This window comes from Somniosus microcephalus, chromosome 13 (assembly GCF_052327205.1).
Source record: "Somniosus microcephalus isolate GS21.2 chromosome 13, FLI_Smic_1.0, whole genome shotgun sequence".
In the NCBI taxonomy this organism is placed as follows: Eukaryota; Metazoa; Chordata; class Chondrichthyes; order Squaliformes; family Somniosidae; genus Somniosus; species Somniosus microcephalus.
In genome coordinates this window covers 196,075,205-196,091,353 of record NC_140999.1, presented here as the reverse complement: position 1 = coordinate 196,091,353, position 16,149 = coordinate 196,075,205, and the positions used below count along the sequence as shown (strand labels likewise).

Here is a 16,149-nt window from a genome sequence, read left to right as displayed (position 1 = left end):
ATGCGTTTGGTGGTGGGATCACGTTGGAGGAGACGGAAATGGTGGAGGATGATCCGTTGAATGTGGAGGCTGGTGGGGTGAAAGGTGAGGACTAGGGGAACCCTATCATGGTTCTGGGAGGGAGGGGAAGGGGCGAGAGCAGAGGTGCGGGAAATGGAACGGACATGGTTATGGGCCGTGTCAACCACAGAAGAGGGGAATCCTCAGTTGTGGAAAAAGGAAGACATGTCGGAAGCACTGTTTTTTCTAGTACTGTGTCCAGGAGTGTGTGAGAGTTGTTGGTACTTCAGTTATGGAAAGAGTGTTTAATTCATAGAATCATAGGTACATACAGCACAGAAGGAGACTATTCGGCCCATTGTGCCTGTGCCGGCTCTTTGAAAGAGCTTTCCAATTAGTCCCAGTCCCCCTCTGCTCATTCCCCATAATCCTGCAAATGTTTTATTTTCTATATGTCCAATTTCCTTTTGAAAGTTGCTATTGAATCTGCTCCCACCGCCCTTTCAGGCAGCGTTCCAGATCATCTTAACTCACTGCGTAAAAAAAACCTCCTCATCTCGCCTCTGGTTCTTTTGTCAATTATCTTCAATCTGTGTCCTCTGGTTACCGACCCTCTGCCACGGGAAACAGTTTCTCCTTATTTACTTTACCAAACACCTTCATATGTTTGAACACCTCTATTAAATCTCTCCTCAACCTTCTCTTCTGTGTGGAGAGCAATCCCAGCTTCTCCAGCCTCCCCACAAAACTGAAGTGCCTCATCCCTGGTACCATTCTGGTAAATCTCCTCTGCACCCTCTCCAAGGCATTATATAGCATTTGGTGAGAACTTGTTTGCAAGTTTGAACTGTCACGTTTTGTCTTATTTCCTGTACTAATTAAGTGAAATAAGTATTGGAAATACTCAGCAGGTCAGGCAGCATCTGTGGAGAGAGAAACAGAGTTAACGGTTCAGGCCGATGACCTTTCGTCAGAACATCAGTATTAATTAAGTGACAGTTTGTTGTATGTTGGTGAGTTATAATACTGGCCCTGGGTCACAGGATGTCTTGAACTGTAGAATTATTTGCTATTATTTAATTGCTACTTTAGCAGTAAGCAGTACTTCGATTAAAACTTTTACCTGAAGGAATTGAACCTGGAAATGCTTCTTATATTCCAGCAATTGGAAGTTTCTCCCAGAGCTCAGGAAGGATATATTGGCCTTGGAGAGGGGGGGGGGGGGGGGGCAGCGCAGATTCACCAGAACAATACCGGGGCTAAAAGGGTTAAATTATGAGGATAGGTTGCATAAACTTGGCTTGTATTCCATTGAATTTAAAAGATTGAGTGGTGATCTGATCAAGGAGTTTAAAACATTAAAAGGATTTGATCGGGCAGATAGAGATAAACTATTTCCTTTGGTGGGGGTGGGGGGGGGGAATCAAGAACGATGGGAAATAATCTTAAAATTAGAGCCAGGCTGTTCAGGAGCAAAATCAGGAAGCACTTCACACAAAGGGAGCTGGAAATCTGGAGCGCTCTCCCCAAAAGGCTGTGGATGCTGGGGGCCAATTGGGGCTTTCAAGACTGAGCGATAGATGTTTGTTGGGTAAGAGTATCGATGGCTATGGAACAAAGACGGCTAGATGGAATGGAGGTGCAGATCAGCCATGATTTAATTGAATGGTGGAGCAGGGTCGAGGGGCTGAATGGCCTCTCCCTGTTCCTAATATTCTTATGTTTCTACTTGCACAGCCCTTTGCGATAAAATAATGCACCAGCTCCTCTGATCACATGGTGTTGTACTGCACCTCAAGACCAAATATCTGAGGTTGATCCCCATTGGGGATCCTCCATCTACAGCGGCCAGTGCTTGTTGTAGGGGCTCGTATATGAAAAGGTAGTCTGTCGGTAGCTGCCACGTGAGTTGGTTATTAGGTCATTGTACTGGCCTCCAGATGCATTAACCTAAAGGCTGTGATAGGCTTGCTCTTCTCTCTTTCTGCCTCTCTCTTACACCACCCCACCCTCAAAGCAGCGAGTACATCATCGCCTGACCATGTGCTGTTTTTTGTTGCAGGAGAATCAGGAGGAGGATGAATCTGCCGTCATTGAGAAGATACTGGCCCAGCGAGTGCTGCAGAAGGAGGTGAGGCAGAAGTTACAATGCACCATGTAGTAAATGGGAGTATTGACCAGGACAGGGCAGCTCTGTGTACTCGGTTTGTTTTTGTTTACAAAATCCTTCTCCAAACCTTCCCTATTGATCCTCCTAAAGGAACGGTGTCTGAGTTTGTGGAGCCACTAAATTGTACTTAAATGTCCACATTCCAACCTGTATCTAATAACCACGTGTTGTGCTAGAACTTGTTGGTACAGGAAATGAGTAGCTGAGTTGGATTAGGCCAGCACTAGACCATGTGTTTCCAACTTTGTCCCAGGAAGCATTTACTCACACAAAGGGAAGTGGAAAACTGGAAAAACTCTTCCCCCAAAAAGGCTGTGGATGCTGGGACTCAATTGAAATTTTCAAGACTGAGATCAGTAGATTTTTGTTAGTTAAAAGGTATCAAGGGCTATGGAGCAACAGCGGGTAAATGGAGTTGAAGTACAGTTCAGCCATGATCTAACTGAATGGTGGAACAGGCTCGAGGGGCTGAACGGTCTACTCCTGTTCCTAATGTTCCAATGAAGGGGGACAAAACTGCACAGGAGTTAGAGTTGTGGAGTAGACTGTGAGCAGGTTGTGGGTGTAATGGAGGGATTCGAATAGGGAGTGATGGGAGTGGCGAGGCGAGATCTGAGTGGCAGTGATGCAGTTCACGGCATTGGGTAAAAAGGGAGGGATTGGAAATGGGCCGATAGTTGGTCAGGACAGGAGGCAGGGTAGTACTCCTATTCCTATATTCCTGTTTAGCTTTGACCCAGGGGATGAATATCATCTCCAGGTGAGTTGTTAAAATTGTAGTCTGCGGGCTGTATGCCGCTGACGAAAGCTGTCTGGCGGAATGGTGCGGGTGACTTGCTCTCCTGTAGCCCTGCCCCACACTCTTGTTCCCGGTTATACTGTTTATGCCGTGCTTGTTTGGATTTTGTGGGATTGGCAGTTTGAAAAGGCCTGTTTTCAGTGCTGCTTCCTCATTGATGGATTTGGGATCCATCTAATCGGGAAAGTTAAGGGATGGAGCAGAAGCATGGTCAGACAGATCGGTCTTTAGGAAAGTGGAGGAGGGATTTAGGGAGGTGTCTGCGGGGTGGTGGGTGTAGTGGAAGGAAGAAGCAGTGGTCGAGTTGAGTGAGTAGAGAGCGAGGAGTAGATGGGGATTGAAAGATTGAAAAGTGTGTTCAACGATGTGCAAGTGGAGATGTCCAGGTGAAGTGAGGTAAGGCCATGGCGGGGTTTGAAAGTGAGGATGAAGATCTTGAAAACAATTCACTGGCACATGGAAGTCACTGAGGCTTTGTAAAATGGCTAACAAAAGAAATTAAAACTAGTATATTAAGTTAAAGGAGGAAGCTTATAAAGTTGCCAGAAAAAGCGGTCAGCCTGAGGATTGGGATCTTTTCAGAAATCAGCAAAGGGGGACCAAGAAATTGATAAAGAAAGGGAAAATGGAATATGAGCACAAACTAGCGAAAAATATAAAAACTGATTGTAAAAGCTTCTATAGGTATGTGAAAAGGAAAAGACTGGCAAAGGTAAATGTAGGTCCTTTACAGTCAGAAACGGGAGAATTTATAATGGGGAATGAGGAAATGGCAGAGAAATTAAATAAATACTTTGTTTCTGTCTTCACGGAGGAAGACACAAAAACACTCCCAGAAATACGAGAAAACCAAGGGTGTGATGAGAATGAGGAACTTAAAGAAATTATTATTAGTAAAAAAAACAGTACTAGCAAAATTAATGGGACTACAAGTCGATGAATCCCAAGGACCGGATGACCTACACCCTAGGGTTTTGAAAGAGGTGGCCATTAGAATAGTGGACGCATTGGTTGTCATCTTCCAAAATTCTATAGATTCTGGAATGGTTCCTGCAGATTGGAGGATAGCAAATGTAACCCTGCTATTTAAGAAAGGGAGAGAGAAAACAGGGAACTACAGACCTGTTAGCTTCACATCAGTAGTTGGAAAAATGCTGGAATCTATTATAAAGGATGCAATAACTGGGCACTTAGAAACTAATAGTAAGATTGGGCAGAGTCAACATGGATTTATCAAAGGGAAATCCTGTTTAACAAACCTATTGGAGTTCTTTGAGGATGTAACTAGTGGAGTAGACAAAGGGGAACCAGTAGATGTGGTGTATCTGGATTTTCAGAAGGCCTTCGATAAGGTCCCACACAAGAGGTTGGTGAACAAAATTAGGACACATGGAATTGGGGGTAACATACTAGCATGGATTGAGAATTGGTTAACAGACAGAAAACAAAGAGTAGGGATAAACGGGTCTTTTTCAGGATGGGAGGCTGTGACTAGTGGGGTACCGCAAGGATCGGTGCTTGGGCCCCAGCTATTCACAATCTATATCAATGATTTGGATGAGGGGACTAAATGTAACATTTCCAAATTTGCTGATGATACAAAGCTAGGTGGCAGTGTCGGATGTGAAGAGGCTTCAAGGGGATCTCGTCCGGCTCAGTGAGTGGGCGAGAACATGGCAGATGGAATATAATGTGGATAAATGTGAAGTTATCCACTTTGGTAGAAAAAACAGAAAAGCAGAGTATTTCCTAAATGGTGAAAGATTGGGGAATGCAGATGCTCAAAGGGACCTGGGTGTCCTTGTACATGAGTCACTGAAAGTGAATGTGCAGGTGCAGCAAGCCATTAGGAAGGCAAATGGTATGCTGGCCTTCATTACAAGAGGATTTGAGTACAGGAGTAAAGAAGTCTTACTCCAATCATATAGGGCCTTGGTGAGACCACACCTGGAGTACTGTGTATAATTTTGGTCTCCTTACCTAAGGAAGAATATACTTGTCATAGAGGGAGTGCAACGAAGGTTCACGAGATTGAATCCTGGGATGGCAGGACTGTCGTATGAGAAGAGATTGAGTGAACTAGGCCTGTATTCTCTTGAATTTAGAAGAATGAGAGGGGATCTCATTGAAGCATACAAAATTATTACAGGGCTTGATAGGATGGATGCTGGGAGAATGTTTCCCTTGGCTGGGGAGTCTAGAACTAGGGGCTACAGCCTCAGGATAAAGGGTAGGCCATTCAGGACTGTGATGAGAAGAAATTTATTCACACAGAGGGTGGTGAATCTTTGGAATTCTCTACCCCAGAGGGCTGTGGAGGCTCAGTCATTGGGTATATTCAAAACAGAAGTCGATCGATTTCTGACTAGTAAGGGCATCAAGGGATATGGCGATAGGGCCAGTGAATGGAGTTGAGGCAGAAGATCAGCCATGATCTCATTGAATGGTGGAGCAGGCTCGAGGGGCCGAATGGCCTACTCCTCCTATTTCTTATGTTCTTATGTAAAGGACGGGAGCATTGGGATGTGGGGTGTTGTGTAGGGGGTGGGAGGAGGCAGTGTTCTGGATGAGTTGCTGTGGGCAGATAACAAGCCTGGCAAAGGGTGCAGTTGAAAAATGAGCTTGAGTGATGAGCGGTGAAGATTGGGTTTGAGCTGCAGTGTAGAGATGGCAGAAAGGCAGAACAGAGATGGAATGTGGCAGTCCTGCTAATGGCGTGGATGTGAGGAGGAAGCTCGCCTCTGAGTTGAGCAGAACAATGGTTTTACACCTCAGACTTAGCATGGGGTAGCAGCCAGGGAGGCCGATGGGTGAATGCCGCAGCTTGTAAGTGCTGGCAGGAACTGAGGAGGATGACTTTGCTTTCGTTGATGTGACCTTGGAGGAAATGTTGGCTCACCCAGGTCTTAATGTCAGAAAGACAGTTGTAGAGTGTAGCAAGAGCCTTGGGAGTGATGAAGGAGGTGGTGAGGTAAAGCTGCTTGTCATTGATGGGTGTGTAAGAGCTCATGGTGTGTTTCTGAATTCCTGATGTTGGAGCCCTGGGGTGTGCTGGGGGTGATCCTACAGCCGCAGGAAAGACAAGATAGGAGCAAATATAATGTTGTTTTGGGACAGGTTTGATTAATGATGAATGAGCATGGTCATGACGGTAGACTACGAGGGAGTCAAGGGAATCCTGTAGGAAGCAGGGTTATCCAGGCCACTACGTAACAAGTGAAGGGGTGCTGCTAAAATACAACCGTTGCTCTTCGGTTTTTCTTCTCTTGTACGTTAGAGAAGGGCCAGCACTCCACTTAACAACTGCCCACGATGACCTGATGCAGGTCTTAACATAGAAACATAGAAGATAGGAGCAGGAGTAGGCCATTCGGCCCTTCGAGCCTGCTCCGCCATTCAATGAGATCATGGCTGATCATCCAAATTCAGTACCCAGTCCCTGCCTTCTCCCCATATCCCTTGATCCCTTTAGCCTCGAGAAATATATCCAACTCTTTCTTGAATATATTTAATGAACTGGCCTCCACCGCCCTCTGTGGCAGAGAATTCCACAGGTTCACCACTCTCTGGGTGAAGAAATTCCTCCTCATTTCAGTCCTAAATGGCTTACCCCTTATCCTTAGACAATGACCCCTGGTTCTGGACTCCCCGGCCATCAGAAACATCCTTCCTGCATCTAGTCTGTCCAGACCTGACAGAATTTTATAGGTTTCGATGAGATCCCCTCTCATTCTTCTAAACTCCAGCGAGTACAAGCCCAATCGACACAATCTCTCCTCATACGTCATTCCTGCCATCCCAGGTATCAGCCTGGTGAATCTTCGCTGCACTCCCTTCATGGCAAGAACGTCCTTCCTCAGGTAAGGTGACCAAAACTGCACACAATACTCAAGGTGTGGTCTCACCAAGGCCCTGTACAACTGTAGCAAGACATCCTTGTTCCTGTACTCGAACCCTCTTGCTACGAAGGCCAACATACCATTTGCCTTCTTAACCGCCTGCTGCACCTGCATGCTTACCTTCAGCGACTGGTGCACAAGAACACCCAGGTCTCTTTGCACTTCCCCTTCTCCCAATCTATTGCCATTCAAATAATAATCTGCCTTCCTGTTTTTGCCACCAAAGTGGATAACCTCACATTTATCCACATTATAGTGCATTTGCCATGTTTCTGCCCAATCACCCAACCTGTCCAAATCGTACTGGAGTTTCACGACATCCTCCTCACAGCTTACCCTTCCACCCAGCTTTGTGTCGTCTGCAAATTTGGAGATATTACATCCAATTCCCTCGTCCAGATCATTAATATATATTGTGAACAGCTGGGGTCCTAGGACCGATCCTTGCGGTACCCCACTAGTCACTGCCTGCCACTCGGAAAACGACCCGTTTATTCCAACTCTTTGCTTTCTGTCCGCCAACCAGTTCTCTATCCACGTCAATACCTTGCCCCCAATCCCATGTGCCTTAATTTTGCACGCTAATCTCTTATGCGGGACCTTATCGAAAGCCTTCTGAAAGTCCAAAAACACCACATCCACTGGTTCTCCCTTATCTATTTTACCAGTTGCATCCTCAAAAAATTCCAGTAGATTAGTCAAGCATGATTTACCTTTTGTAAATCCATGTTGACTTTGTCCGATCCTGTCACTGCTTTCCAAGTGCTCTGCTATTTCATCTTTTATAATAGACTCTAGCATTTTCCCCACTACCGATGTCAGGCTTACCGGTCTATAATTCCCCGCTCTTTCTCTACCACCTTTTTTGAATAGTGGGGTAACATTAGCTACCCTCCAATCCATGGGTACCATTCCAGAGTCTTATCGAGTTCTGGAAGATGACCAGCAATGCATCTACTATCTCTAGGGCCACTTCCTTAAGTACCCTGGGATGTAGACCATCAGGCCCTGGGGATTTATCGGCCTTCAGTCCCATCAATTTTCCAAACACCATTTCCCTACAAATACTGATTTCTTTCAATTCCTCCCTTTCATCAGACCCTATGTTCCCCGGCATCTCTGGGAGGTTATTTGTGTCCTCCTTTGTGAAGACAGAACCAAAGTATGTATTTAGTTGGTCTGCCATTTCCTTGTTTCCCATTATAAATTCCCCTGATTCTGACTGTAAGGGACCTACGCTTGACTCCACCAATCTTTTTCTCTTCACATATCTATAAAAGCTTTTACAGTCAGTTTTTATGTTCCCTGCTAGCTTACTCTCATTCTATTTTCCCTTTCTTAATTAATCCCTTTGTCCTCCTTTGTTGAATCCTAAACTGCTCCCAATCCTCAGGATTATTGCTTTTTCTAGCCAATTTATATGTCCTCTCCTTGGATCTTATGCTATCCCTAATTTCCCTTGTTAGCCACGGTTGAGTCACCTTTTTTGTTTTATTTTTATGCCAAACTGGGATGAAGAAATTCTGTAGCTCATCCATTCGGTCTTTGAATGTTTGCCATTGCCTATGCACCGTCAACCCTTTGAGTGCCATTCTCCAATCAATCCTACCCAACTCGCTCCTCAGACCATTGTAGTTTCCTTTATTTAAATTGAGGACCCTTGTCTCTGAGTCAACTACTTCATTCTGCATCTTAATGAAGAATTCGTTCATATTATGATCGCTCTGACCCAAGGGGCCTCGTACAACAAGATTGCTAATTAATCCTTTCTCGTTACATAATACCCAGTCTAAGATGGCGTGATCTCTGGTTGGTTCCTCGACATATTGGTCCAGGAAACCATCCCGTAAACACTCCAGGAATTCCTCCTCCACAGTATTGTTACTAATTTGGTTGGCCCAATCTATATGTAGATTAAAGTCACCCATGATGACTGCTGTGCCCTTATTGCACGCTTCTTTAATTTCCCTTTTAATGCCATCCCCAACCTCCGCCTTACTGTTTGGAGGTCTATATACCACTCCCACTAATGTTTTTTTCCCCTTAGTATTTCTCAATTCTACCCATACAGATTGCAATTGTATTAATCCCTTCTTTAACCAGTAATGCTACCCCACCTCCCTTTCCTTTTTGCCTATCTTTCCTGAATATCGAATACCCCTGGATGTTGAGTTCCCAGTCTTGGCCATCCTTCAGCCACGTTTCCGTAATCCCAACCAAATCATATTCGTTTACCTCTATTTGCGCAGGCAATTCATCCACCTTATTACAAATGCTCCTCGCATTAAGACACAAAGCCTTCAGGCTTGTTTTTTTAACGCTCTTAGACCTATTAGAATTATTATTTACTGTGGCCACGTTTGATTTAAACCGTTGATTTCTCTGACTGCCACTTTTGTTTTTCTCCTTCCTATCTTTTGCTTTTATCCCTGTTTCCCTTTCCTCTGTCTCCCTGCTCAGGTTCCCAACCCCCTGCCATTTTAGTTTAAACCCCCCCGAACAGTGCTAGCAAACTTCCCCGCAAGGATATTTGTCCCGTTCTGGTTCAGGTGCAACCCGTCCGACTTGTACAAGTCCCACCTTCCCCAGAAGCAGGCCCAGTGATCCAGGAAACTAAAGCCCTCCCTGTTGCACCAACTCTATAGCCACGCATTCATCTGCTCTAGCCTCCTATGTAAATGTAGAGAAGATGTTTGCACTTGCGGGTGAGATCAGAGCGAGGGGCCATGAATATAAGATAGTCACTAATAAATCCAATAGGGAATTCCGGAGAAACTTCTTTACCCAGAGAGTGGTGAGAATGTGGAACTTGCTACCACAGGAAGTAGTTGAGGCAAATATAGTATAGATGCTCCAGGCAAGTATAGAAGCATTTAAAGGGAAGCAAGATAAGCATATGAGGGAGCAGGGAATAGAGGGTTATGCTGATAGTTAGATGAATAAGGGTGGGAGGAGGCTCGTGTGGGGCCGAATGACCTGTTTCTGTGCAGTAAATACTATATAATCAGGAGCTCACTGCATGACGTACAGACCTCGGGCCTATCACTGTGTGGGGGAATCGCAGGCACAGACCCGAGTCCCATCACTGTTGGAATATACCCTCCCTAAAGCGTCTCTTCTTCCACCACCATTCTTCCACCTCTGTCTCCTCCTTTACGACCTTACTTAAAACCCACCTCTTTGACCAAGCATTTGGTCACATTGCCGAATATCTCCTTTGTCTCGGCGTCCATTTTTGTCTGATTACACTTCTGTGGAGCATCTTGGGATGATTTCCTATACTAAAGGAGTTGTATCATTGCAAGTTGTGGAGGAAGATTCACTGGGATGGTCTCGGTGGTGAGGGGAATTACAGTCCACTGTCCATTCAGGGTAGTTTTGTGCTGAGCAACTGTAATAAAACAACACAGGGGCCATTACTGTAAGATTCCAATTCAAATTTACATCATGTGAATGAAGAGGAGTGGTGCTCCAGCTCTGATGAGCTGGGGAGAACTCTGGCTGCACTGATAGCAAAGAAGGTGTAGGGAGGATGGAGTAGAAGTGGTCACATTATGAAAGGGCTTGTGAGGGTGAACTGGTTGGTGATTTGGTGTGTTGGTGTGGAGGTGTACAATTTCAGGATTTCTACCAGAAAGGGAGGGGGCGGTACATCGAATATACAGCACAGAAACAGGCCATTCGGCCCAACCAGTCCCTGTCGGCATTTATGCTGCACTCGAGCCTCCTCCCGTCTTTCCTCATCTAAATCTATCAGCATAACCCTCTAGTCCTTTTTCCCTCATATGCTTGTCCAGCCTCCCCTTAAATGCATCGATACTATTCACTTCAACCTCTCCCTGTGGTAGCGAGTTCCACATTCTCACCACTCTCTGGGTAAAGAAGTTTCTGCTGAATTCCCTATTTGATTTCTTGGTGACTATCTTATATTGATGGCCTCTAGTTTTGCTCTTCCCCACAAGTGGAAACATTCTGTATCCACTCTATCAAAACCTTTCATCATTTTATAGACCCCTATTAGGTCACCCCTCAGTCTTTTTTCAAGAGAAAAGAGACCCAGCCTGTTCATCCTTTCCTGCTATGTATACCCTCGCATTTCTGGTATCATCCTTGTAAATCTTCTCTGCACCCTCTCCAGTGCCTCTATATCCTTTTTATAATATGGCGACCAGAACTGTACGCAGTACTCCAAGTGTGGTCTAACCAAGGTTCGATACAGGTTTAGCATAAATTCCCTACTTTTCAATTCCATACTTCTAGAAATAAACCCTAGTGCTTGGTTTGCTTTTTTTATGGCCTTGCTAACCTGTGTTGCAACTTTTAGTGATTTGTGTATTTGTACTCCGAGATCCCTTTGTTCCTCTACCCCACCCAGACTCGCACCCTCCAGTCAATAAGTGACCTCCCTATTCTTCCTACCAAAATGTAATACCTCACATTTATCTGTGTTGAACTTCATTTGCCAATTATATGCCCATTCTGCAAGTTTATTAATGTCCTCCTGTAACTTGTTGCAGTCCTCCTCAGTATTGACTATCCTCCCCCCCCCCCCCAAAAAAAAAATTTGGTGTCGCAAATTTATAAATTGTGTTTTTGATTCCTAAGTCTAAATCGTTATTGTAAATTGTGAACAGCAGTGGTCCCAGCACTGATCCTTGTGGAGCACCACTACCCACCTTCTGCCACTGTGAATAGCTACCCTTTACGCCTACTCTGTGCTTTCTGTCCTGAAGCCAGCCAGCAATCCATTCTGCTACTTGTCCCCTGACTCCGCATTCGCTGACCTTGTTCATCAGTCTATTATGGGGTACCGTATCAAAGGCCTTTTGAAAATTTAGATAAATTACATCTACTGCATTACCATTGTCTACTTTCTCTGTTACCTCTTCAAAAAATTCAATGAGGTTGGTCAAACAAGAGTTTCCCTTTTGAAATCCATGCTGACTATTCCTCATTATATTTTTGGTTTCTAGATGTTCTATTTTCTTCTTTAGTAGGGATTTCCATTATTTTTCCTACCACTGATGTTAAGCTGACTGGTCTATAATTCCCTGGACATGTTCTATCCCCCTTCTTAAATATTGGTATTACGTTAGCTATCCGCCAGTCCTCTGGCACTATAACTTTTTCTAATGAATTATTAAATATGTGTAGTAATGCCTCTGCTATCTCTTCCCTAGATTCTTTTAAAATGTGTGGATGCAATCCATCCGTACCAGGGGTTTTATCCTCTAAGTTTGATTAGTTTATTTAATATATCTTTTTTTATTTTAAATGCACATATCTCATTACTAATCTCATCATCCAATGTCATGTCCACCTGTTCTATCTCCCTGGTAAATACTGAAGCAAAATAATTATTTAATATTTCTGCCATCTCTCTATCGCTACCTGTGGTATTATCCTGTCTATCCCTTAATGGCCCTATTCCCATCCCAACCTTCCTTTTTATTGATGTGCCTTTTAAAATATTTTACTTTTTTTATGTTCCTTGATAATTTAATTTCATAGTTCCTCTTTGCCTCCCTAATTTTTTTTGACTGCTCTCCTAATCGCTTCCTATTCTCCCTTATCATGGACTCCCCTGCTGTCCATGTACTTAATCTATGCCTCTTTCCTTACCCTCAATTGTTCCCTTATGGCTTTATTCATCCATGGAGTCTCATTAGTGTTTAGTTTGTTCTTTCCTTTTAGCGGAATATATTTTTCCTGCACTCGGTTGAACACCGTTTTAAATGTTTCCCATTGCTGTTCTACATCGTTATTTGCCAATATTGTTGCCTATTTTATTTTCCCAAGTTCTATTCTCAGCCCCTCAAAATCAGCTTTTCTCCAATCTATTAACCTGGTTTTCATCATACTTATGTCCTTCTCAATTATCATCTTAAAGCTTAATATGTTATGGTCACTATTGCCTAGATGTTCCCCTACTTTTTCTTATTTGCTCTTGTTCATTCCCCATTAGTAAATCCAATAGTGAATCCTCCCTTGTTGGGATTTTTGCATATTGGGTTAGAAAGGAGTCCTGTACACATTGTAGGAACTCCATTCCCTTTTCCCCTTTACCTACCTCTTCTGTCCAATTAATATCTATGTAATTGAAATCCCACATGATTATTATTCTATGTTTTTTACTAATTTTCCTAATTTGTCTGCATATTTCTTCCTCCACCTCCCTTCCACTATTAGGTGGTCTGTAGACTACACGTAATTGTTGTGATTGATCCTTTATTATCTCTTACCTCTATCCATATGGATTCTATTTTTGTCTTGCTGATAGCTGCGTCACTTTTTTTCTACTGCCATTATGTTATCCCTAATCAGTACAGCTACTCCTCCCCTTTTTCCCCTCTATCTTTTCTAAATATGTTATACACTGCAGAGGAAATCTTTTCCTGCAAATGGGTATTGGAGTAAAAGATGCATTTCTGCTGGTGGCTATTGAAGCTAAGTAAATGATATTTAATAGACAATTAGAAAAAACACTTTGGGGAAACAAATATTCAGGGGTGAAGGGGATTAGGGTAAGGGACTCTGTTGTAGAGTCACGATCGGCCCCATAGATACTGCCTGTGCTGAAATTTCTGATTCTGTGAAAACATTCACTGTGGGTGAACAATTAAACAACTTGTTTCAGCGTCATTGACCTCAATTTTTTTGCATTTCAACAGACTCCTGGTGGAATCCCGCTGGAGGTAGAAGAATTCTACGTCAAATACAGGAATTAGTAAGTATCAAGAGTGTAGGAGAAAAATGGGGTCCCTTCCCCCGGATTTTTGTCGCACTATCGAACTCTCATTCACAGTTTGGTGCAGCAGGTTTGGACGGGGTATCTTGGCCTCGGTCCCCCAGTCAGCCAGGTCCAGCTCAGCTCAGTTGGTCGCACTCTTGCCTCCATGCTAGAATTTTGTGGTTTTGAGCCCCACACTAGTGTAATCTAGACATTATCAAAGGTGCTGCACACTGAAACTGTGATGGGAAGATTGTAGGATTGGTATTCAGGATGGATGAGACCAAAATGGAGCTGAAAGGCCCCTTTCACGCAGACCTGTTGTGTGTGACCTGTGTTCATAAGATGTTGGGATCATTGAATTTTATAGCACAGAATGTGGAGATTTGGCCCATGATGCTTATGCCACATACTTGAAAATGAGAAATTTGCAGGGCCAAGGGGAAAGAGCAGGGGATATCATGACATCAGACGAATTGCATAGCTCCTTCAAAGAGCCAGCGCAGGCACGATGGGCTTTTCCCATTCCCCTTTCATTTTTTTCTTTTCAATATATTTAACCCCCTTCCCTTTTAAAAGTTGTGATGGATTCTGCTTCCAGCACGGTTTCTGGTTGGGCATTCCATGTCCTAATTACCCTTTGCACAAAAAGATCTCTCCTAACCTCTCCCATCGTTCTTTTGGCGTTGATCTTAAATTTATAGCCTCTAGTTCCTGACCAGTAGATACAGTTTTTTTACATTTTTACCGTATCAAAATCTCCATCCGATCACCTTTTAACCTCTGTGCTGATAGGCGTCCCAAGTTAGTCTCTTCCTTCCTCGCAATTAAAGCTTCTCACCCCTGGAATCATTTTAGTGAATCCCTTCTGCACCCTCCCCGTGTCCTTGACATCCTTCCTAAAGCTAGGTGCCCAAAACTGGGCATACTGTCCTAAATGCACGTAACCAATGATTTGTACAGGTTTAGTGTTCTCCCTCTGCTTTTGTTCTCTGTACTCCTATAAAACCCCGGATCCTATACATTTTTACACTTTTATGAACTTGTCCTCGTGCATTTAAAGATTTATTTATCGACCCCTCTCTCTCTGCTCTCCTACTTTTAAAGTTTTAACCAATTAGTGTATATTTCCCCCTTCCTCCCAAAATGTGTTGCCTCACATTTTTCTGCAATAAATGTCATGACCTCTATCTCCCCAATCTACTAAGATGTCTGTCCTCCTGAACTCCTGAAATTGTGCAGACACGCACACAAGTAATGGTCCCAACACTGGCCCCTTTTAGTCCAGAAAGCATCCATTAAGCACCATTCTCTGTTTTTTGCCCTTTAACCAACTCCCTGTCCAGTCTGTCTGTCTGTCACATTCGCTAATCCCACATACATGAATTTTACATCAAGCTTTCTATCTGGCACCTAATCCAATGCCTTTCGAACATCCATATACACACCATCCACTACATTTCCTTGATCAATACTGTCCTAAATCTCATCATCGAGAAACTACCTATGAAATAATACTGGACGGCCAGCTGGTGGCGCCGTCCAAGGAGTATAAATACTTGGGCGTTGGCCCCAGCTATCCAGGGACATTTTGTAAAGACAAGGAGCTAGTGGATACAACTAGACTTCCATGTTCTGAAACTAGTTAATTAAAGCCTTGCTTTATACGCCAACCAAGTGCGTAGTGAGTTTTATTGCGTCAAATACATTGTGTTATTTCCCGCAAAGAACTCCATTGAGTTTGCCAGACGCGGTTTGCCTTTTATAAAACCAATCTGGCTGTCCTTATTTAACCCATGTTGTTCTAGGTAAGTATTAACTTTTCCCCATATTTTTGCCTCTAGATGCTTGCGCACTACCAATGTTAAGCTGACTGGTCTATATACTCCTGCTTATTCCTTTCCCCTTTCACACAGTTTTAAAAAATTCGTTTATGGGATCAGGGCGTCGCTGGCAGTGCCAGTATTTATTGCCCATCCCTAGTTGCCCTTGAGAAGGTGGTGGTGAGCCGCCTTCCTGAACCGCTGCAGTCCGTGTGGTGAAGGTGCTCCCACAGTGCTGTTAAGGAGGGAGTTCCAGGAATTTGGCCCAGCGACGATGAAGGATCGGCGATATACTTCTAAGTCAGGATGGTGTGTGACTTGGAGGGGAACTTGCAGGTGATGGTGTTCCCATGCGCCTGTTGCCCTTGTCCTTCTAGGTGGAAGAGGTCACGGGTTTGGGAGGTGCTGCCGAAGAAGCCTTGGTGAGTTGCTGCAGTGCATCTTGTAGATGGTACACACTGCAGCCACGGTACGCCGGTGGTGGAGGGAGTGAATGTTTAAGGTGGTGGATGGGGTGCCAATCAAGTGGGCTGCTTTGTCCTGGATGGTGTCGAACTTCTTGAGTGTTGTTGGAGCTGCACTCATCCAGGCAAGTGGAGAGTATTCCATCACACTCCTGACTTGTGCCTTGTAGATGGTGGAAAGGCTTTGGGGAGTCGGGAGGTGAGACACTCGCCGCAGAATACCTAGCCTCTGACCTGCTCTTGTTGCCACAGTATTTATGTGGC

The 16,149-nt window shown here is 44.2% G+C and overlaps 1 protein-coding gene across 3 annotated transcripts in view; it reads left to right on the top strand.

Moving 5' to 3' along the window:
• The window catches only part of LOC147108949 (ATP-dependent chromatin remodeler CHD6-like), a 135,654-nt gene that overhangs the window by 82,822 nt on the left and 36,683 nt on the right, over window positions 1-16,149 (top strand). For all 3 annotated transcript variants that reach the window (XM_086005935.1, XM_086005934.1, XM_086005936.1), the window contains 2 exons: window positions 2,063-2,131; window positions 13,540-13,595. In XM_086005935.1, the coding sequence (XP_085862061.1) occupies window positions 2,063-2,131; window positions 13,540-13,595 (125 nt within the window). The remainder of the gene's footprint in view (window positions 1-2,062; window positions 2,132-13,539; window positions 13,596-16,149) is intronic.